General features: G+C 43.4%; 1 protein-coding gene across 2 annotated transcripts in view; it reads right to left on the reverse strand.

The window, feature by feature from the left end:
• DCLK1 (doublecortin like kinase 1) overlaps nt 1-22,453 on the reverse strand; it is a gene marked incomplete at both ends in the record, with an annotated part of 284,395 nt that overhangs the window by 56,315 nt on the left and 205,627 nt on the right. For both annotated transcript variants that reach the window (XM_084278249.1, XM_084278250.1), the window contains one exon: nt 9,648-9,742. In XM_084278249.1, the coding sequence (XP_084134375.1) occupies nt 9,648-9,742 (95 nt within the window). The remainder of the gene's footprint in view (nt 1-9,647; nt 9,743-22,453) is intronic.

The following is a 22,453-nucleotide window of genomic DNA, read 5'->3' on the forward strand; positions in this document are numbered from 1 at the left end:
GCATCCTCTGCTACACTGAAGTTCAGATCGCAGTGTGAGGTATGAAACTGTAAAAGCAACCACTATTTATTTCAATTGTTATGCCACGCAGCCTCAACCCAGGTGTCCTTCAGGGCTGTTTAACATTATGCATCCTCTCTTCTAACATACATTTACAGCCACAATATTAACGTCCCAGAATTTTCATTCTGCGGCCAGACATGCCCTGTGAAAACAGCTTAGGGAGAGACAACTGAATAGAATGCACTATGGCCAAATTATTTTACACATTGAAAAGCGATTTTCACATTGGATAATGAGTGTTCAAGGTTTTACTGATTTCAACAAGAAGAACTTCTAATACCTCATGACTTAATGCGCTGCTGAGCAGAGAGAGGAGGCCAAAAACAGTGTGTGCCAAAACAGTGCCACTGCAAATTTAGGATTAATGTTTTGTCTGTGTATGTAGATTTGTGCTTAAGGTCCTACCCTTCCCACCTCGGAGTCAGTCGTGGTTTTGCCACTAATTTAAAGCCGAGCAGGACTGCGGCCCTCATTTGTACAATAGGTCTCTTAAAATTGTGCAGGCTTCCTGGGGGGAGCTGCTCAGCAAGCACAGGCTGGTGCAGCTCCACGGTGAAGCTCCAACTGAGATGTAGCAAATCCCACCAGGTGAACGTCCTCCCATCGAGACATTTTCCCCACGTTAGTTGTTTAAAGCCACGAACGGGACATAACTGTGCATGGGTTTAAAAGCCATTAATCTATGTGCTTGTGTGTGTGTGTGTGTGTAAATACAAACATACACGTTCTGTGCTTCACATGTGAACTGTTTGTTGCATAAAAGAAGAAGAAAAGAGATTAAAAAAACCCCCGAAAAACCAGAAAGTTGCATAAACCATTAGGGAAATAATCACAAGTATTCATAAAGCTCAAAGGGAAGCAAAGCATTCACAATCTATACAAGACTCTTTAGCTACATCATAATCACCTTAGAGTAGGCACAAATAATGCAGCATACAGAGAACTAGGAGAGGTTCAAACATTATAAAGTTGCTTAAGCTATTCCATTATTTAATGAGGCCGATGAAATCTAGGAACAAACTAAAACCAGTGCTGCTGCAAGCAGAACTACAGCATCAAGAAACACAATTTCGGTTTCAGCCATAAACTGAAACCTTCTGGTCTTGTTCAAAAGAAACATTTCTTTTCTGCTCGTGTATAATGGGAATTACATTCCACACAAAAGGGATCTCAAAGTCTATAAACAGTGTACCTTTTCAATCTCTACGGGACTTTCATTCCTTAAATGAAATATTAATGATACATATTGCCCCTGAATAGCCCCTTAATACAAGTCATATGTTGAAATGATTAAATGTTATGGACTAGCATATTCTTTTAAACAGTCTTGATGGAGAACTCGCTATGATAACAATTACTGATACAAGGTCCATTTTTCTTTTCCACAGCTAAGCAAAGCCGTGGGATTCAGGTTTGCTGGCGATCTGTGCTCTCTGTGCAGAAGAAACATTCTTAATAAACTGCCTTAAGCAGCAGTAGCCTATATGGGAGAGGGGGGGGGGGGGAAATAAAATTCCTGGAATTTATTTTCTTTACAGGAAAAAAAAAAAGGAATTTTCAAAACATCACTATTTTTTCAGTCTGGTGGAGCTTGTCTGAATTTTCAGAAACTGATCCCAATGCAGCTTTGCATGATGTGCATTTCTTGGGACAAAAGAATATATTTTACAAAGACATTCCCTCTTAACAGGCAAAAAATCCAAGTAAATTCCCAGCTGCAAACTTCTTCAGTAGAACAGGACAGTTTTAGGATCAGGGTATGGGGTTGGGAGGGGTGGGGGGGTGGGGAGCGGCGAGTGTTCCTGCTGCAGGGAACAGTTTTAGACACGAACTCTGAAGCAGGAAAGGCAAAACATGCATTTCAAAAGGGAATGACCTAGCTGGTTCAGCAAACCTGCCAGATCAATGGCTTTCTCTCCAGGTGGTACTGGAACCAAGTATTGACAACGGGGGGAGAAGGTAAGTTTTGCATTCTGCTGCCCCTTTACTTCTTTTGCAAATATCCTCCATTAAAAAATAATAACCCCAACAAAACAACCCACCACGAAACAAAACGACCTTGAGACGGTGAAGCCGTATGTACCATCACATGCCAACATTTTCCAGCTGCTGAATTTGACTATTGGACAAATCAGTGTGTAAAGACATTATTTCACTACATTGCAAAGTTGGCATGTGGCAGCCAAACATTTTCTGCTATTAAGTAAATTTCCCTGATTCCAAAACATACTAAATCACCGCTAAGCAGCTCAAAACTATCATCTCTAGGGATTTTTGTTGGGGGAGCAGAATCATGCTAATTTCTACTTCTTAAATCATTAGTATTTGAGATATTGAAATGAAAGGTGTAAAAGTGTGTGATCACTATACTATGGGCTTAAATACAACAGACACATTGGAAAGCAATATGCAACACTGGACTGGAAATATTGTTATTACATAAATTAAAGTAGTCGACTAAGGTTCTCACAATAAAGCAGCAGAAAACAACTAAAATTAGTAGATATTTGTTAAGCAACTGGTTATAATGCATGACCTACTTTAACACTAAAGGAGTTTTGCATATTCATGCTGTACAAAATGACCACCTCTAGAAATTATGAAAACAGAGAAATTAGGTCAATGGGAGGATGATTTACAGCACCACCGTTTCTGCAGCTTTTCATTTTGAAATGCATAAAATCTCTCATTGCAGGAAAATAAAAAAACGATGTTCCTGTCCTTAACAGAAGGGAAAAAATACACCCCTGGTTTCTCAGGCAAAATGTGTTTTTCCAAAACAAGGTGTCATCGTGTGTGTGTGTCAGATGACGCTGCTAGCAGCAGGGCCCCGTATTTCCTCGTTTAGAAATCTGCCCATGTTTTGCTTGCAACACACAGATGGTCAGTGTGAGCAGCAGTGGCCAGGTAAAACATTCATGCTGCCTGTGAACAGCCTTCTGGTTACAGTCATCGGACGGCAAGGCAGGGAAGAGAATGTGTAAACTGCTCTGAGCGCCTTCGCTTTTCGCCCCGTGACCACACGGGTTTTCTCCCTTTCCTTTTATTTAGATAAACAAAGACTAAACTTAGAGGGTTCCAAACGTGCGTGTCAGGGATCAGACAGCCTGGTGCGAGCGGTTTCATTGGGCAGGGTTGGCTTTTTTCTTTCCCTTCTCTGCGTTTTCCCTATTCTCTGGCAAAAGCAGAGCGTTCATTAACCGCTCGCACCAAAAGGAATCAAGATACCTATGCTAAAAACAGAACATATAATCAGTACCTTAGAGAGGATAAAAAGAGTGCTATTCACAAATGTGCCCACTGTGGATTTGTGCGTTACATTCGCCTTATCCAATCTCGGTTCCTTCGGAGTGTGCACAATGCTGTTTTGTACTTGATGGACGCGTTCAATGGCTCATTCATTACAAATCCTCGCATTGAAATGCAGCGCCGAAGCCAAAAAAAAAATACCCCCACACATGAGAATTTAATTTTGGCCCCCCCCAGGGTTGTTTTTTTTTTTTTTAAAAATCTTAAATATGCAAAACTCTTTTGTGCGATTCGCTATTACTGTAAATTAGCAGCTATTCTCTTTAAAAAATGTTAAACCTTCACCAAATCACAAACCATAAACATTGTTCCATTTTCTCTTTTACACTGAGTCTCCTACTGAATCCATATCATCCGAGGAGAGTGGGCGATACAGGTCCTGTAAGATGAAGTGCAGTATAGATTTGTTTATTGTGTTATTGCCTTGCATTCTTTTCGTTACTGTGGACCAGAAGACATTGTATAACATAAAATGCACATAACCTATGTAATCAGAGCTTTGGCTTAATGTCACACAGTTATCTCTCAATCAACTTTTAATCAACGGTTAGCAAAGAAAGGCGGAGTTTCAATGGACAACATATTCTAAGAGGCAAACGTTTTCCCTTTGATTCTTTCCCATTGAACACTTTTAAACCAGTATTTCTCAGTTCTGGAGAGCCTCCCAGTTGTTTGGAAACCTGGCAATCCGAATTTAATCTTCAAGGGAATACATTTCCCTTTCTGCTGTTTCACAAACAGCAGGAGGAAGGTGAGCGCTTACCTTACAGGAGGCAACCAAAACTTCCAACCCACTGCTGATACAGCAAGGATCCAGCAGCATCTGAGCCCCAGAATGCTGAACACTGCCGTTACCAGTACCGTACTGACAATGGTATCTCTTGTCCACAGTTTTTCTGCATCTGTGTGCATGTGTAAGAAGCCGGTGTGTAAAACCCCCCGCCCCGTCACCGGCTCTTTCTCACGGTAGCCAAGCAACCATCTCATGACACCAGGGAGAGAGTCTGAGTGTACGGATCCACTTCAGTTTCCCAACACCCACTCCGAGCATCCTCTGACGGATCAGATAATCCTCAAATGCCAGAGGTGTTAGGGGATGATCCATTGCCCTCTCCAACCTACACAGCACAACAATCCTCCCCGAGACACACAGCAACACTCAGTGACAGAGGAAGTTCAGTGAGGAGAAGAGGTAGAGGACAGAGTACCATCTTTTTAAGGTGAATTAAGCACAGGTGATGGTTTAGAGAGGCACCGAGTAGGCACGTGCCCAGCACACCTCATAGGCAAGCTCTGATACCTTCACACTGTTACTGGGGATCCATTAACTATAAAGTATATTTATCAAATTAAAAAAAAAAACCCTACAAGACAAAAGACAGGAACACACAAGAATGGGAAGTCTGATGCAGTTGGCATTAGGGTTGACCTTTTTCTGGGGGGGGTTGTGTGTTTGTTTTTTCTTCCTTTTTTAATCACAAGAAGATGACTGAGACAAAAAATAAACAAATCTGGAAGTTATATGATAAACCAAGGACTACCTAAAATGAAGGTTTCACAAGTTGCAAACTTACAAGGATATCAATAATCTATAGACATGCTTATGTTTTACTTGCAGGCATGATACAAAGGGGGTTGAAGTCTCCTAAAGGGGTATTTCACTCCCTAGAGTGTTTATTCTTGATGCATTCTGCACGTATACGCTGTCTGTGTACATCCACTAGCAGACATGTTAACAAGCAGAGTGAAAATCAGGTCTTAAATATATTTCTATTTTCTTGTGATCCATCCAGACAAAAGAAGAATTTTAAACACACAAGACCATCTCCTTCTGAATACTAACTAGTTAGTTAATTATTAAGATGTCGTTTGAGCACATACAGTTTGGGAATTTCTCATATACCAGAAAAACCTGGTGACTTGTTAGGGAGGGTAACACCCCAAACTTTTGAATAGTATCTTACAAGTGACTGCTCACTCCTCCAAATATAAGTCATTTGCATTCAGAATTTCTAAAGAAGATACTTGTGAGAACTGACTTTAATATTTTGGGAATAAGTTTATGTTTATATTTATTTTAACAACTCCATGATGTTTTAAACAAACATCATGCACATGATTTCAGGATTATGACACAAGCTTTTTCGTATAGTGTTAAATACTTGCAACTTTAAAAATGTTTTTCTTTCTGCAAGAATTTTCCTTGCATATAACAAGCCACAGAGTTCCATTTCTGAAAAATATGGGGAGAACAGATTAATAAAAAGACCAAACTTGCTGAATGAATAAGACTTCTTGGCCACATACAATTTAAAAAAAATATTTATATACATAGAATTCAACTTCTTTGCCTAATTAATCAAGTGGTACCTTAAATCTAATTTTTTATTATTCTATAGGTTGTAGTCCCTGGGGAAGTAGAAAAAACATTCAAAATAATGGCAAGCAGCAGAAAATCAGGTATAAAGTATAGAATGTGTCCACCTTCATTGAGGTAATGACCCTGATTATATGATAATGGGAAAATAAGCTTGTAAAATACTACAAAGGCTAGTCAAATAAAATGTGTGGGATGCTATTATGTGCATTTATTGTTACGATTGTCATGTTTTGTTTTCTGAGTCTGTCATTAAATGTTCTCTGTTGTGGTAGTAACAATATGCATGTGCAGCCCAGTAACTCTCTACTGCAATAAACCTGAATTTCAGATGTCTTAATCCTCTGTGGAAATACACAATTAAGTACAAAACAATTTAAAACCAAGAATCTTAATTTCCTATTTAAGAATAAATATTAAAAAAAGAATCAAAGTAGAAGAAGGCATAAATAGAATATGCAGCCTGCAAGTTAAAATACTCAGAAGCTGATAATATGTTGATTGATAGCTCAGAGAGCTGATAAATGGCTCCTAGTTCACTTTCTAGCCCTTGTATTACACCCACTAACTCTTTCAAATCTTCGTCTCTTCAAATATAGATTGAATTTTGCCCAGATTATACGAATGCAACTTCTACTGATTTCTGGATTTCTGGAAACAATTCAGCCACATACATATGCAAGTGAGAAAAGATAAAATTTTATCTTTTTATGTTCTGGCTTTTGAGGGTACAAAATTTTAACAGAAGGATTGCAAGAGCACTGTGTTCATGAGCATGTACCACAGAAGCACTTTTGACTTCATGTATGTCAATGGAAAGTCTTCCTTCAAAGGCCAGAATTTAATTCTTTTAAAAGGTGAGTGATGAAATGACAGTAAGAAAGATGATTGATCCCTATTTTAAGTTGCCTAATGCATAATTAGAAGGAATATTTTCTTTGGAAAATCTACCAACTCGGTCTTTGTAGGGGCCTTTCCTACTCAGAGGGAGAAATGCCTCAGTTTGTGGAAGTACCTTGCTGTTGCTGCTCTGAATTCACAAGCATGACTTCCTCTCACCTGTACTTCCCTGGAAAAGCCCTGGCAGCCTGCCCAGACCCCTCAGCATTTTGTATGTGCCAAGCCTACAACTCCCTCACAGCACTCAGAGAGGGATGCTGAAGAGCCGATTGATTAGAGTCAAGGGGAATCACTCTACGCTGGAGTCAACATCCCTGTCGCCTCCCAGCACATAACCACTAGCATCCCACATACCCAATGGCACAAAAGAACGAGCACTCATCTAACTCTAAGAGCACCAAGAAGGGCAGAGAAAAGAGAATTAGAGAGCTGAGCTTGCAGTCCCAAGACCCAGCATCTTTTTTTCAGTTCTGAAGCAGTAGCTTCCTCAAACTCCATTTAAAGAGAGAAACTCAGCCACCACCATCAAGCCCAAACCATGGCTCTAGCAGCCAACAGTCTTTTTTCATGCATTAGGCAGCAATGTCTCACCTCTCAACACTGGGGACAAGGGAGGACACTGAAACCAGCCTCCTCTCTTGTCGGTCTATCACATGATACCAACACTTCAACAGTCTCCTATGAATAAACCTTCTCCTGCAGCTGGCTTGTCAGCCTGGTAGCTGAAGCCACTGAAGACAAAGCAAAATCTTTTAGGTTCAAATTTGGTTTGTGAGCACTTGGTAATGTAACAGAACCCGTCCTCTCACTAGAATTTAAATGGCAACATAGAAAAGATGGTACAAACCCAAGCCAGAACACCATTTATACGGCTAACAAGAAAATTAAGATTAGTAAGTACTGTTGAATGGTTGTTTATATATAACTAATTTAGTCATTGTGATACACATTATAACATTTAATGACACAATCATATGTTTTTCTACTGAAATTGCAGCTCGTTCGCTTCACAAGTTAAACCCAAAAGGAGCTGAAATAAATTCTCAGAGCAAGTGTAAAGTTTCCATCCCTGAACCTCTGAGCAGTTGATTTTGTAACCTAAATAATATTATTGCAATGCATTTTTACATGATTGCAATTTATTTTTATATGAATGTATTCCATGTTTTGTTAGGTTAAAAAAAAAAAACCCAAGCCCAACCTGTCTAAAATTAAGCCAGACAGGCATGAAAAGTCCCTTACTAAGGTCAGGGGGACTGGATATGAATATCTGAGAAGAGAGTTCAACTCTTTAATGATGTCTTATCTCTCCTGTAGTTTAGTTCAATGTGATGCTGTTACCACTTCACAGCCCTTTGCATCCATACTACTGCCACTCAGAGATCCTGTTACCCTTCCACAGAGGGAACTCGGAGAAGCAGCAGCCCATTCACTCTTCCCTGCACATCTGAAAGCCAGAAACCTTGTGGACAAACACCCTTTGCCTCTAGTGGTGCTGACCACATGGTTCCCATTCATCCACCCACAAACGATAACAGAGAAACATTTCTTCAGTGTGGGGAGAGAAGCACCAGTGGTGGGGAAGGAAGTTGAGGGAAGTCTGCCAATGGAAAGAGACAGCCTAAGAGCAGATACAAACCCACTCTACACTGACATCATCCATCTAAACAGACACCCTTACATCACCAATGTATAATTCATTTGGAAGACTCTCTTCCCTCTTCAGTGGCTTATTAACGACCCATTAATAAGCTTGGAGAGTAAGACCAAACAGGTGTGGGAGACATTGTGTTCAAGGAGGTTTTAGTACCAGCTTACCCAGCTGACACTCGCATCTTTACTCTCTGTGTACCAGATGATGAAAGCCATGACACTACCCTGAGGCTTCAAGCTGCCACTCACTGGCTCTCTCTGCACTGCAAGCTCACAGTCAGCTTCCATACCTCTAAACAAGCCACGGCAGAAAGCCATGGCTCTATCCCAGCCTGAGGTAAGCCTTGGGCATGCACAGTTCCTCAGCTCCTTGGTACCCACCAGACATGGAGTCATGCCATGCTACAGCCATTCCTGACCTGAATATCTGGTGATCCAGGTCTTCACCAGCCCCTGAAGTCAAGCACTACCAATTCTGTACATAATGCCCTTACTTTGAGAGACACCAATTCTGACTTTATGCATAAACTGGAAAGGCAGAACGAACATGTGTTCAAACTGTGTGTAAACAAGCCTGGGATGCAGAGTACTGCCTTAGGGAAGCTTTCATTGAGAACTGATCACAGTTTAGAAAACAGCAGAAGAGAAGATACATAGACATCTGTCCCATTGCTTTTGAACAGATACAATTAATTAAACCATCATGCTGAGCCTTTGGGGTTGAACAAGAAATACTTTGTCAGAGGCTTACAGCAGGTACTACCTCAATTCTGGATTGGGTACTCTGCAGATACCTGAAAACCAGTGGGAAACTGCAGCTGCTAACAAGTCTGGTGTCAGCAAAGTGACTGACAGGTCTCGTGCCTCCTTGGTGCTGACAGCATCTTCACTGCACAAAGCTATGACATCACAGCTAATCCACAGCTCACTTCCACAGCACATTCCTTCCCCTTGCTTCAAAACCAAAGCTGCTCCTAAGTATGGAAAGTGAGCTGATGCCCATGGCAAACTAAGAACAAAAGTGCCTTAGACAATGTGACCATTTCCTTCCAATTGTGAAAAGTTTGGAAAAGGAGACTGAGACAAACAAACAAAAAGTTGTGGAAAAAAAGGAGGAAGACTCTGGTTTTCCCTTTCAAGGATACACCCATTCCCAGCACACTTAGCATTTTGACAGGCACAGAAAAGTTGTATTCCACTTCAGAGTGTTGTACAAGCACAACAAGGACTGTAGCTAGGCTCTTCCACCCTACGGCTCTACACACAAGGAATCAGTGGGGAGAAGGCTATCGGACAAGGGATTCTCCCAAGCCACGCTCAGAAACCAGTTTCCTTATTTCCTTACCCTCTGTTTCCGTAGGCTTCCTGGGCTGGTGGGAGATGGGCTTGGAGACTTCCCGGAGCGGGGAGTAGAAAGCTGGCTACCAGGGGTTCCATTCACTAAAAGGACAATAAATTGAAAAAAAAAAAAAAGCCAATAAATAAAAACCTTCACTAAAATTAAAGCAGCAGTTAAATCTTTTCACTCTTCGTTGAACAGATCGATTCGCTTTTGCCTAATGTTTTGAACATCAAATAAGGTAAACCACAAAAGAACTGTTTCCTCAGAGTTTTGGCTCACAAAGCCAGTTTTTTATAGAGAGTGCAAGGAAATAATCAGCAAACCTGAAAAGCCTGGTTAGTCAATGGCAGAGAACACGGTGATGTTTTCTTAAACTGTATTGTTCCTGTGCTTGAACGTGGAGGGGAGCAAGGTGCTCTGTTAACCTCAGCAGGCACTTGCTGTATGTAAACCTTTCCATTCCATTTAGCTACAGCTTGAAGTGCTACCCACCCAAACCAAAAAGCAGTGCTGCTGTGCAAGAGCAAATCAGCTGCTTGCTGCTCCTCACCCATTCATCTGGAGAGATTTTTTTTGCAATACTATCTGACCCAAACATCACCTCAGACTTAACCCAGAAGGACTTTCTAGAGACATAGATAAGCTGAATGCAACACCTCAAGCCTGACTTTACAGCAAACCATCACTTGGCTCAAATAAGTTCCTCCACATATGTCAGTGCCTGTCATTTTACAAATACCTTTTGCATGCATCTGACATTATCCACTAAATTCACAAAACAATGCCAGCAGAGGACAGAATTCTGCTACAAAGCAATGACATGGGAGGCTATCAATAATGTTCACAGTGAAGCACTGATAGAGACACTACAAAGCGTGATCACATATATATATATATGTAAATATTCTGAAGCAAGCAACTGTTCTATCACAGTCCACATTTGTCAGCACCAGGATAAAAAAAGAACCAACAATCAGATTCCCAGATTCTGAATCTCAGGAGAATATTTACATATTAGGATATCAACAAGGCATTTGACTTACCTTCTATGAGTTCTAACATGGACAAAATCTTACTGTTTAACCTAGTAATAGCAAGCAGAGAAATTCCTGCTCTGAACCAAGCCAAGCTGCAGCCAAACTGAGAAGCAATGGGATTAGTTAAGGATAGCTGGGGCTGCTCACAGAGCGAGCTGAGCGCGATGCAGGATTCATAAGCAGAAGCCTTTTCTGCGTAAGGCTGACGTCTTCAGAGCAGCAGTGGGAGGTGCAGGTGCTGTCTTAGGGCTACATCAAAGGTGTCAATTAAGCATAATGCTGCTGCTTCACAACGCTGAGCCACTGCAACCCCCACTCACTTTCCGTGGAGCCCCGAAAGCCGAAGCGATTTCATGTGCTGTGCACTGAATCATAATGAGGTGCCTTTGGGGGCAATATACCAAATGACTCATCCGAAAATCAAAATGACAATAACTCTTGTAAAACCGTGGCTGACTGGCAATCTAGCAAATGCTAATTACTTTGGATCATACAGTAGGCATTTTTAATAGGGTTTTTTTTTTTCTTACTTTTTACATAATACATCGTTCTCACCAGCTAATACAGGGCCCTGCATGTGATATCAAAGAAACACATATACCTGCCACACCACAAGCTCTGGTGCATGATAAATAGTGATCACTCTGGAGTGCTCAGGTGCTACGAGTGATCAGATCTCACCATCGCTTCCTGCACAGCATTGTTTAAGGCAAAAGTGCAAGGTATTCATGTAACCACAGGAGCAAGATGCACTAATTGGATTTAAATGGGCTGCTTTTACAGAAACCTGGTCCACTCATCTGGGCTTCGAATTCTCTTTGTGCAGAGGACAATGGTTCTCACCTATCAGCAGTGATTCAAACTAAGCGTGGGGGGGGAGAGCACGTGCACATGGACACGTTCACTGAAGTTCATAGAATCACAGAATCACAGAATCACAGAATCACAGAATCACAGGGGTTGGAAGGGACCTGGAAAGATCATGGGGTCCAACCCCCCTGCCAGAGCAGCTCCCCAGCTCATATTGCACAGACAGGCGTCCAGACGGGGCTGGAATCTCTCCAGAGATGGAGACTCCACCACCTCCCTGGGCAGCCTGTCCCAGGGCTCTGGCACCCTCACTGGGCAAAAGTTCTTCCCCATGTTGCTGTGGAACTTCCTGTGCTCCAACTTGCAGCCATTGCCCCTTGTCCTGTCTCCACAGACACTGAAAAGGGGCTGGCTGATTCCCCCTGCATCCCCTGCTTCAGATAATTATAAACTTTAATTAGATCCCCCCTTAGTCTTCTCTTCTCAAGGCTGAACAGTCCCAACTTACTCAGCCTTTCCTCATAGGGGAGATGCTCCAGGCCCCTAATCATCTTCGTGGCCCTTCTCTGGACTCTCTCCAGGAGATCCCTGTCCTTTTTAAACCAAGGAGCCCAGAACTGGACACAACACTCCAGGTGGGGCCTGACCAGGGCAGAGCAGAGGGGGAGGATCACCTCCTTTGACCTGCTGGCCACACTCCTCCTGATGCCCCCCAGGATCCCATTGTCTCTCTCAGCCCCCAGGGCACACTGCTGGCTCATGGCCAACCTGTCATCTACCAAGGTCCTTCTCCACTGAGCTCTTCTCCAGCAGGTCATCCCTGTTCAAAGAGTATTTCACAGGTCTGTCTAGTACTGTGGTCTGTGAGTAAAATCAAACTTAGCTCTGAAAACATTTAGGGAAAAGGCAACAGAAGGACGTTAAAACCAAGCTTTTTGGAATCTCAAACTTCCAAAGTTTTAAAGAGTTTCTTATAAACAAATACAACATCTAGAAACTAATACTAAATTACTAATATTCACATGAAGCTAGCTCTTGAGACTGCTCAGTGTCAAGACTAGTGCTCTGCCTCCTCTTTAAACCAGGCAGATCATCTTAGGTCTTGCTATTATGAGAAAATTTAAGATGACAGATACACTTTAATAAACCTTGTAGCACTAGGCACCAGTTGCTGGTCCTTATAAATTGACTCCTTCCCCATAAATTTCATCAATATTTTTCCTTAGAATCACTATTGCAATTACTCTGTCCTGAAGGCAGAGACTTCAGGCTATCAAGACAAATAGATGCAGCGGGGTGCCTGACTCTTGATATGCTTCCCACATGTACCATGTTGATAAGGATATATTTGAGACAAAAACCCGAAGTATTTTAAACCCTAAGAACTACTCACTTGACACCACCAGAGTCTCCTGAGCATTTAAGCTAAGCTCCAATGCTTTCTGCAACAGCAATTTTTAAGAAAGGAAAATGATGATAGTTGTGCCATCTGTAATATGTGAAATCAAGAGCACACTGCATGGATCAAAGCCTTCAGGAGATCTAAGGGGAGTTTGCTCACCTCTGTACCCATATCCAAAATACCAAGGTGTTACATGCCTAAAACATTGTGAGCACACAAGGACTCCTTACAGAAATTTCTTTAGGAAAATCTAGAGATGACATCTAGTACTGAGAATGAGATTCCTTTTACTTATCACGAGGTACCTACTCTGTAGACTTCTACACCTGAAGTGGCTTTAACAAAGTTGCTCTCGTAGCACAAGTTGTATCATCCCCAAGGAACCATCTAAAACAGACCTGAGGAACAATGTACTAGGAGAATCCACTGCACTGTGGACTTCTAAAGTTAGGCAAGATGAATGCAAACCCCCCCACACACATAGAGGTTTGCAGTCTGATAGAGATGAAGCAAAATCATCCCCACCTACCAATTTTGGTGGATTTTATTCCAAGCACAGAAGTCCATTAAACAAACTCTGATGGTCATAATGATGGTCATACAGTGTCTACAGTAGAGTCAGCCTAAACAGGGCCTTGGGTTCTACTCTCAGATCTCTATATGCACCTGCACAACATCAGACAAGTTGTGTCATCTCTACCGTTTATCTATTTAGGCTGAATGAACTCTATGTACATGAGGCTGTTTTATAGGTGCTCTGCATACCTGAAGATACACTATTACAACTGATAACATAATGCTTAAGACAGACATCACAACAGGGAAGAAATGGTAGTTCCTAATAATACCCCAGTGCACTCCAAGGGGCCTCATTTGTTATTTTCTTATTCATGGCTTGCTGGCCATTCCACCTCTGACTCTAGTTCCTTAAGAGTCATTATACTGAATTTGCAAATAGAGGTGCTGTGTAGCAGGAAGAGATCAGACTGAATGCTGACCCCTTCTCCAACTCCCTGTACAATCATGCCACCACTCCTACACATGCAGCTCATGATCAGACAACACGGCAACAAATACAGGATGAAAATCTGTAATATTTTATAAAAATGCAAGAATATAGCTTAAACTGCCTTAAAATTGATTTCTAGTTGGAATGGATTCTGGTTAGAAAATGCATTCCTGCCCCATATCTGCTCTGCATTTCTCACTAACTGATAGAGCACATGTTCCTACAGGGAACCCTGATGTAGATAAAGACATATGAAATTGGTAAATCACTGTTGTGATTAATCATGTTATTGAGTGAGGCAAGAGGTTTCTTGTCACTTTTTATTCACAAAATGGCAGGGGTCAGAGACTTCAGCTTAACCCTCAGCAACCTCCCATCATCTCATGAAAAAGATTTATCTGTTCAGATTTTCCACAGGTGAAATATGTATTCAAAAGCTAAAACAATAACAAAATTATTGTGGCTGCTCTGTGAGGAGACATATACAACTGCTTAGCTGTGAACTCTCTCCCTTACTGCCCTTTCTTGCTGAGGATGCACAGCAGGTCAAGAACCTGTCTTTGTTTTTGTTTATCCAGCACATGGCACACATATGAAGGTAGAAACCCTCACAAAATAGAATGCAAAAGCTGGATTCCATCATCTACTGAGGAAAATAGGTTTTCATATGAAAATGTTTACAAACTAGTGAAAAGGCTGTCAATAAGAAGTACTTTGAGAGCATTGCAATAAATATGTTTTGATAGGGCATCTTTTTATTAGGCAATAAAAAGTGAGAAAAGCTGAATTAAAGCATCAAGTGAAACTGGGAATGCCACTGCACTGCACTAAAATCACACTCTCCTGTAAAACTGCCTGGTGATGTGTTAGCATCTTGTACTCCATAAAAAATGTTGAGATGACTGTGTGTTTACAAAAGTGGTTTGCCAAACACAAACATGAGTGTGAAGAGGAAAGAGAAGAAGACGAAGGGAAAGGGATGGTGCAGGTTTTATACAGCCACAACTTATTTGCTGCTAGGACAGCCAAAATGAGACACTCAATCTCAGAAGAAACACCACCACGTGGAAGTCATATTCAGCAAGTGTTAGCTAGAAAATCATAGAATCATAGAATCACAGGGGTTGGAAGGGACCTGGAGAGATCATGGGGTCCAACCCCCCTGCCAAAGCAGCTCCCCAGCTCATATTGCACAGACAGGCGTCCAGACGGGGCTGGAATCTCTCCAGAGATGGAGACTCCACCACCTCCCTGGGCAGCCTGTCCCAGGGCTCTGGCACCCTCACTGGGGAAAAGTTCTTCCCCATGTTGGTGTGGAACTCCCTGTGCTCCAACTTGCAGCCATTGCCCCTTGTCCTGTCTCCGCAGACACTGAAAAGGGACTGCCCATTCCCCCTGCATCCCATACTTCAGATAATTATAGACTTTAATTAGATCCCCCCTTAGTCTTCTCAAGACTGAACAGCCCCAGCTCCCTCAGCCTTTCCTCATAGGGGAGATGCTTCAGGCCCTTCATCATCTTTGTAGCCCTTCTCTGGACTCTCTCCAGGAGATCCCTGTCCTTTTTATCCCAGGGAGCCCAGAACTGGACACAACACTCCAGGTGGGGCCTGACCAGGGCAGAGTAGAGGGGGAGGATCCCCTCCTGTCACCTGCTGCCCACACTCCTCCTGATGCACCCCAGGATCCCATTGTCTCTCTCAGCCCCCAGGGCACACTGCTGGCTCATGGCCAACCTGTCACCCACCAGCACCCCCAGGTCCTTCTCCACAGAGCTCTTCTCCAGCAGCTCATCCCCCAGCCTGTCCTGATTCCAGCAGTTATTCCTTCCCAGGTGCCAGACTCTCCACTTGCTTTTGTTGACCCTCATCTGGTCTCTCCCTGCCCAGCTCTCCAGCCTGTCCAGGTCTCTCTGTATGGCAGTGCAGTGTCCTGTGTGTCAGCCACTCCTCCCAGCTTTGTACCATCGGGTACTTGCTGAGGGTGGATGCTGTTCCCTCAGCAAGGTCGTCAATGAAGATATTAAACAGGACTGAAGAAGATATTAAACAGGGATGGAAAAGAGTAAGCAACTCTTCCTAACACCAACCCTGAACTGCTGGTAAGGTTAAGAACAGATGTTAACTGCTGTTATTGTTCAGAAGAATCCAAGCATCTGAGATGTTTTGGGTGACAGTTTGAGGGAGACAGGAGAAATCTCACAGGGGCTGAGAAAGGAAATAATTTTGAAGGAGGTATTAAAAGTATTTAAAAAAGAAAAGAAAAAAGAAAAAAGAATCCTTTTGTTAAGAGCAAATTCTGAAAATCAGAGTTGGGATTTCAGAGGCTAAACCAGATTTCACCCACATGTGGTACCTTTGCTTAATTTAATGGACTGAGGGTACAATAATTCCAGCCATCTCATGCTGCTCTTGATTTGATTGAAAATAATGACCATGAAGAAGTAAGCGCTGCTCTCTTCAAATCTGCTGCCTCTTCACCTGTGCTGGGGCTGCCACCAATGGTGTTAATTGGTAGCTGGACAGAAGCTGACAGCTACTGAATAACCATCAGGCATTCAGAATTTTCAGCCACCAGCAATGGACCCATAACCGGTCTCACTGGAATCCAGCATCTCTTTTATCATGTCCTTTCCCAAATAATATTTGATGCCAACAAAAAAAAAAACCACATCAGAGTGTTTTACAAGGGGACATCAGGAGAATTAAATAGAGGCAGGATTATTTGTTGCACTTGGAACCAGACTTCAGCCCTCTGCCTGCCTGGGAGGTCACGCTACCTTTCTCTGCTTCTCTTCTTTGCCTTGCTCCCTGATTCTCTATTTAGTCTGAAAGCATTTTGAAGCAGACAATACCTCAAAAGCATTTATTAAACAAAAAAAAAAAAGGAGAAAGCAATCCTCCTGAAGTGAGATTTCTCTCTTGTGGTACTGTTCTGAAACACTGTCAGATGTAAATAAAAAAACCTGAACAAAACATCTAAGAATGGAGAAGTCAGCCCTTACTAGAGACCTTCCTGGCTTGCAGGCACTCTTTGAAGAAATGAGTATTCTGTGTTTTTACACAAAACTAGGATGCATCTGCTCTTCAGAGCCAGGGAGGGTACCAGAAAAATATATGCACATTAAGCATAAGCTCTGCTAAGGAAAAATCAGGGACAGAAGAAAGGTGAACACCACCTATTGAAGGGCCCACATTCCTCTTAAGTATGCCAAGAAATGGTGTGAAAGCAGCTTGATGTAGATTGGTAGCTCAAGAAAGGGTGAGGAGAGAGTGTCTCCCACTCCCACAGAAACCAGAATATAGATTTGTACCTGTGTGGCACCGAGCACCAGTGTAACCTCTGGTAATGCTGAGGATCAGCAAGTACCCGATGGTACAAAGCTGGGAGGAGTGGCTGACACGCAGGACACTGCGCTGCCATCCAGAGAGACCTGGACAGGCTGGAGAGCTGGGCAGGGAGAAACCAGAGGAGGGTCAACAACAGCAAGTGGAGAGTCTGGCACCTGGGGAGGAATAACTGCTGGAATCAGGACAGGCTGGGGGATGACCTGCTGGAGAAGAGCTCTGTGGAGAAGGACCTGGGGGTCCTGGTTGATGACAGGTTGGCCATGAGCCAGCAGTGTGCCCTGGGGGCTGAGAGAGACAATGGGATCCTGGGGGCATCAGGAGGAGTGTGGCCAGCAGGTCACAGGAGGGGATCCTCCCCCTCTGCTCTGCCCTGGCCAGGCCCCACCTGGAGTGTTGTGTCCAGTTCTGGGCTCCCTGGGATAAAAAGGACAGGGATCTCCTGGAGAGAGTCCAGAGGAGGCTACAAAGATGATGAAGGGCCTGGAGCATCTCCCCTGTGAGGAAAGGCTGAGTAAGCTGGGACTGTTCAGCCTGGAGAAAAGAAGACTAAGGGGGGATCTAATTGATGTTTATAAATATCTGAAGCAGGGGATGCAGGGGGAATCAGCCAGCCCCTTTTCAGTGTCTGTGGGGACAGGACAAGGGGCAATGGCTGCAAGTTGGAGCACAGGAAGTTCCACACCAACATGGGGAAGAAGCTCTTCCCAGTGAGGGTGCCAGAGCCCTGGGACAGGCTGCCCAGGGAGGTGGTGGAGTCTCCATCTCTGGAGAGATTCCAGCCCCGTCTGGACGCCTGTCTGTGCAATATGAGCTGGGGAGCTGCTTTGGCAGGGGGGTTGGACCCCATGAGCTCTCCAGGTCCCTTCCAACCCCTGTGATTCTGTGATTCTATGATTATCTTGATACAGGAGTGAATTGATGACTGAGGCAGATGTCTGATTCTTTTGCATAGCCAGAATGCACAGACTTTTCAAAGTGCAGCCAGAATCAAGCAAGAGGAATCAGATTTGTTCTAATCAGCAACACACTTTTCTCCATACAGGTTGCTCAGCCTTTTCTCAAGGGTACACTATCAATAACGCTTTCCACTCTTTATTCCTACTTTTTTGCCAACTTTCTTTTATAATAAAACTCTTCACAAAATGACACCTCTTTCTTTTTTGAATTTGTATGCCTTTGATCTGTTTTTCTTAAGTATTTTTTATGTTTATCCCTAACAAATAAACCCCTCTAATTTAAAGATGAATTCAAAGCAGCTTAAAAGCACAGAAGAAACACACACACATCTGTGCATATTGTCCCCATGTCATGGGAGAAATTGGCTTTTTGTCTAACAAAATGAGTTAGTGTTTATTCCTCCCCCATTGTTTCTTCCCCTGTATATTTTAAAATCTATTAATTGACTGGTTTTAGTTTTACATGATCTAAAAGTAATTCTTGAGGGCCAGTGCCCACTTGGTACAACATTGCTTCCTTTCTGACAGCAAATACTCATCTGTGAGGTTAGAAATAGGTTTCCTGTAACACAAACACAATTTGACTTCACTTTTTGCAGAAAGCAAACACAAGAGGCATGGCCAATCAGATCCACTGTCCCACTAAAATTAACTACTACAGAAACTGATTTTCAGTTATTTATTCTTTTTAAGATATAACAAGAATAGAATAGAATAGAATAGAATAGAATAGAATAGAATAGAATAGAATAGAATAGAATAGAATAGAATAGAATAGAATAGAATAGAATAGAATAGAATAGAATAGAATAGAATAGAATAGAATAGAATAGAATAGGAGGAGGAGAGGAGAGGAGAGGAGGGGAGGGGAAGGGAAGGGAAGGGAAGGGAAGGGAAGGGAAGGGAAGGGAAGGGGAAGGGGAAGGGGAAGGGGAAGGGGAAGGGGAAGGGGAAGGGGAAGGGGAAGGGGAAGGGGAAGGGGAAGGGGAAGGGGAAGGGGAAGGGGAAGGGGAAGGGGAAGGGGAAGGGGAAGGGGAAGGGGAAGGGGAAGGGGAAGGGGAAGGGGAAGGGGAAGGGGAAGGGGAAGGGGAAGGGGAAGGGGAAGGGGAAGGGGAAGGGGAAGGGGAAGGGGAGGAGAAGAGAGAAGAGAGATCAGTTGGAAGTGACCTACAATGATCATCTAGTCCAACTACCTAATCTAATTCAGGTCTGACCAAAAGTTGAAGCATGTTGGTAAGGGCACTGTCCAAATGCCTCTTAAACAGTGAGAGGCTTGGGCTATTGACCATTCCAGCATTTAACCACCTTCTCAATAAAGAAGTGTCTCCTCTCCTGTCAAGCCTGAACCTCCCCTGATGCCACTTTGAATCATGCATCCTGTCATTGTATCCCAGGGAGAAGGGATCAGCATGTCACTCTCCACATCCCCTCCTCAGGAAGCTGTAGAGAGCAATGAGGTCACCTCTCAGCCTCTTCTCCTCCAAACTAGACATAGCCAGAATCCTTAGCTTCTCCTCACAGGACATGCCTTCCAGCCCTGTCACCAGCTTTGTTGCCCTACTCTGGACACATTCAAGGACCTTCACATCCCTCTTAAACTGTGGGTCCCAGCACTGTGCACAGCATTCCAGGTGAGGCTGCACCAACACTGAATACAGAGGGATAATCCCCTCTTCTGACCAGCTAGTGATGCTGTGCATGATGTAGTTTGCCCTCTTGGCTGCCAGGTCATGCTGCTGTCTCATATTTAGATGCTGTTGAGCAGTGCCCCAGATCCCTTTTTGCAGGGCTGCTCTCCAGCCACTCCCAACTTATACTTGTGCCCAACATTACTCCACTCTAGACTCCAAATCCAGCATTTTTACTTGCTACATTTCATGCCATTGATGATTGCCCAATGCTCCAATCTATCCAGATCTCTCTCCAAGACCTCCTGTCCATCAAGAGACAACAGCATCTCTCAGTTTAGTATCACTGGCTAATGGTGCATTCAACTCCTGCAGCCACATAATTGATAAATACACTGAACAGAAATGGTCCTAGAATTGATCTCTGAGGAACACCAGCCAGGTGTAGCCCATTCCCTACACCTCTTTGAGCTCATCCCTTCAGCCAGCTCTTCACCCAAGCTCCTACCAGCTGCCAGCCTGCTCTATCAGAATCCTAACCTTCCTTGTAGGGCTTTGTCCAATGGCTTTGTCTAACAAAATCTTAATTATGATGTCTAAATTAGTGTGTCAAACAGGCAAGGACATGGACCATCTTTTGACAAACTAGTATGTGCCTATTTCCTCTAAATTTATTGCTTTTATGTAAGATCTTGTTAAAATGAGCAAATCTATCATTAGCACAGAACCATGGTTCTATTTCCACTACAGCAGCATAATGAAAACATCCCTTTTTCTTTTTCACAAGGTGCAAAATAATCTCATGAGATTTTGGAGTGATTGAACATGTAATAGCAATCTGCTCAGACTTTCTAACACTGAACTGCAGAAAATTAGGATTTACTCACCTACACTGCTCCAGCATTTAATTACAAATATTACTATTTCTCTCAGGACCAAACCCAACGAGGTATCACATCGTCAACGTGGCAAAAATGTTGCTAGCCCCATGGCAGAAATATTCATTAGACATAGCAGAACAGTAACTGCACTTAGAAATGAGCATGTATGATTCAGTGTCCATTATTTGTATTCTGAAGTGAATATTTATTTGGAAAAAAAAAACCAACAAAAGAGTCCATAACACAAACCAAACAGGGTCTCCCTTGCTAAATGTTAATTTAACTCTGTTCCACCAAGCTATAAAGAAATCTACTGGATATATGTTTAAGAAAGAGCTAGTCTGGAACTGTTCCTCACAATTAATATTTCTTCCCATTACCTCTTTTAAGGTTTCTCTACTTCAGGATGTGTTCTTGTCCCTGCTTATTGCAGGGGGGCTGGGCTAGAAGAACCTTAAAGGTCCCTTCCAACTGAATGTGTTCTATGATTCTATGTGTAGGAAGCACAGAATCACAGAAAGCTTCTGGTTGGAAGGGACATGAAAGATCACTGAGTTCCAACACCCCTGTAGTAAGCAGGGACACCCTCCACTACACCAGGTTGTCCAAAGCCCCATCCAACCTGGCCCTGAACACTGCCAGGGAGGGGGCAGCCACAGCTTCTCTGGGAAACCTGTTCCCGTGTCTCATCACCCTCATAGTAATCAATTTCTTCCTTATATCTAATCTAAATCTCCCCTCTTTCAGTTTGAAACCATTACCCCTTGTCCTGTCTCTCCATGCCCTTGTAAACAGTCCCTCTCCAGCTTTGCCATAGGCCCCTTTCAGGTAAGAAGGTCTCCCCAGAGCTTTCTCTTCTCCAGGATGAATGAGTCCCACTCTCTCAGCCTGTGTCCAGGTGCCTTTGCTCTCTGATCAACTTTGTAGCCCTCCTCTGGACTCACTCCAACAGCTCCATGTCTTGTACTGGGGACCCCAGAACAGAATGCAGTACCCCAGCTGGGGTCCCCAGTCTCACAAGAGCAGAGTAGAGGGGGAGAATCACCTCCCTTGACCTGCTGGTCACACTTCTTTAGATGAAGACCAGGATATGGTTGGTTTTTATGGCTCATGTTGAGCTTCTCATGAACCAACATCCCCACTTCCTTCTCCTCAGGGCTGCTCTCAATCCATTCTCTGCCCAGTCTGTAGGTGTGCTTGGGGCACAGGACCTTGCACTTGGCCTTGTTGAACGTCATGCAGTTTGCATGGGTCCACCTCTCAAGCCTGTCATGGTCCCTCTGGATGGCATCCCTTCCCTCTCATGTGTCAATAGCAAAGCTGCTGAGGGTGCACTTGATCCCACTGTCCATTTCTCCAACAAAGATGTTAAACCATGCCAGACCCAGTACTGACCCCTAAGGAATGCCACTCGTCATTCATCTCCAGTTTGATATTGAGCTGTTGACCACAACTCTTTGAGTAAGTTCATCCAGCCAATTCCTTATCCACTGAGTGATCCATCAGCCAAATCCATGTCTCTCCAATTTAGAAATCTGGAGAAGAGGAGGCTGAGGGGAGACCTTCTCCCCACCTACAGCTACCTGAAGGGAGGTTGTAGAGAGGTGGGCAATGGTCTCTTCAGCCAGGGGACAGGAGATGGGACAAGGGGCAATGGCATGAAGCTGTGCCAGGGCAGGGACAGATTGGACATTAGAAACAAATGTCTTCCTGACAGAGTTGTCAGGGCTGGAACA

The sequence above is a fragment of the Gallinula chloropus genome, assembly GCF_964237585.1.
Source record: "Gallinula chloropus genome assembly, chromosome: 1".
Classification (NCBI taxonomy): Eukaryota; Metazoa; Chordata; class Aves; order Gruiformes; family Rallidae; genus Gallinula; species Gallinula chloropus.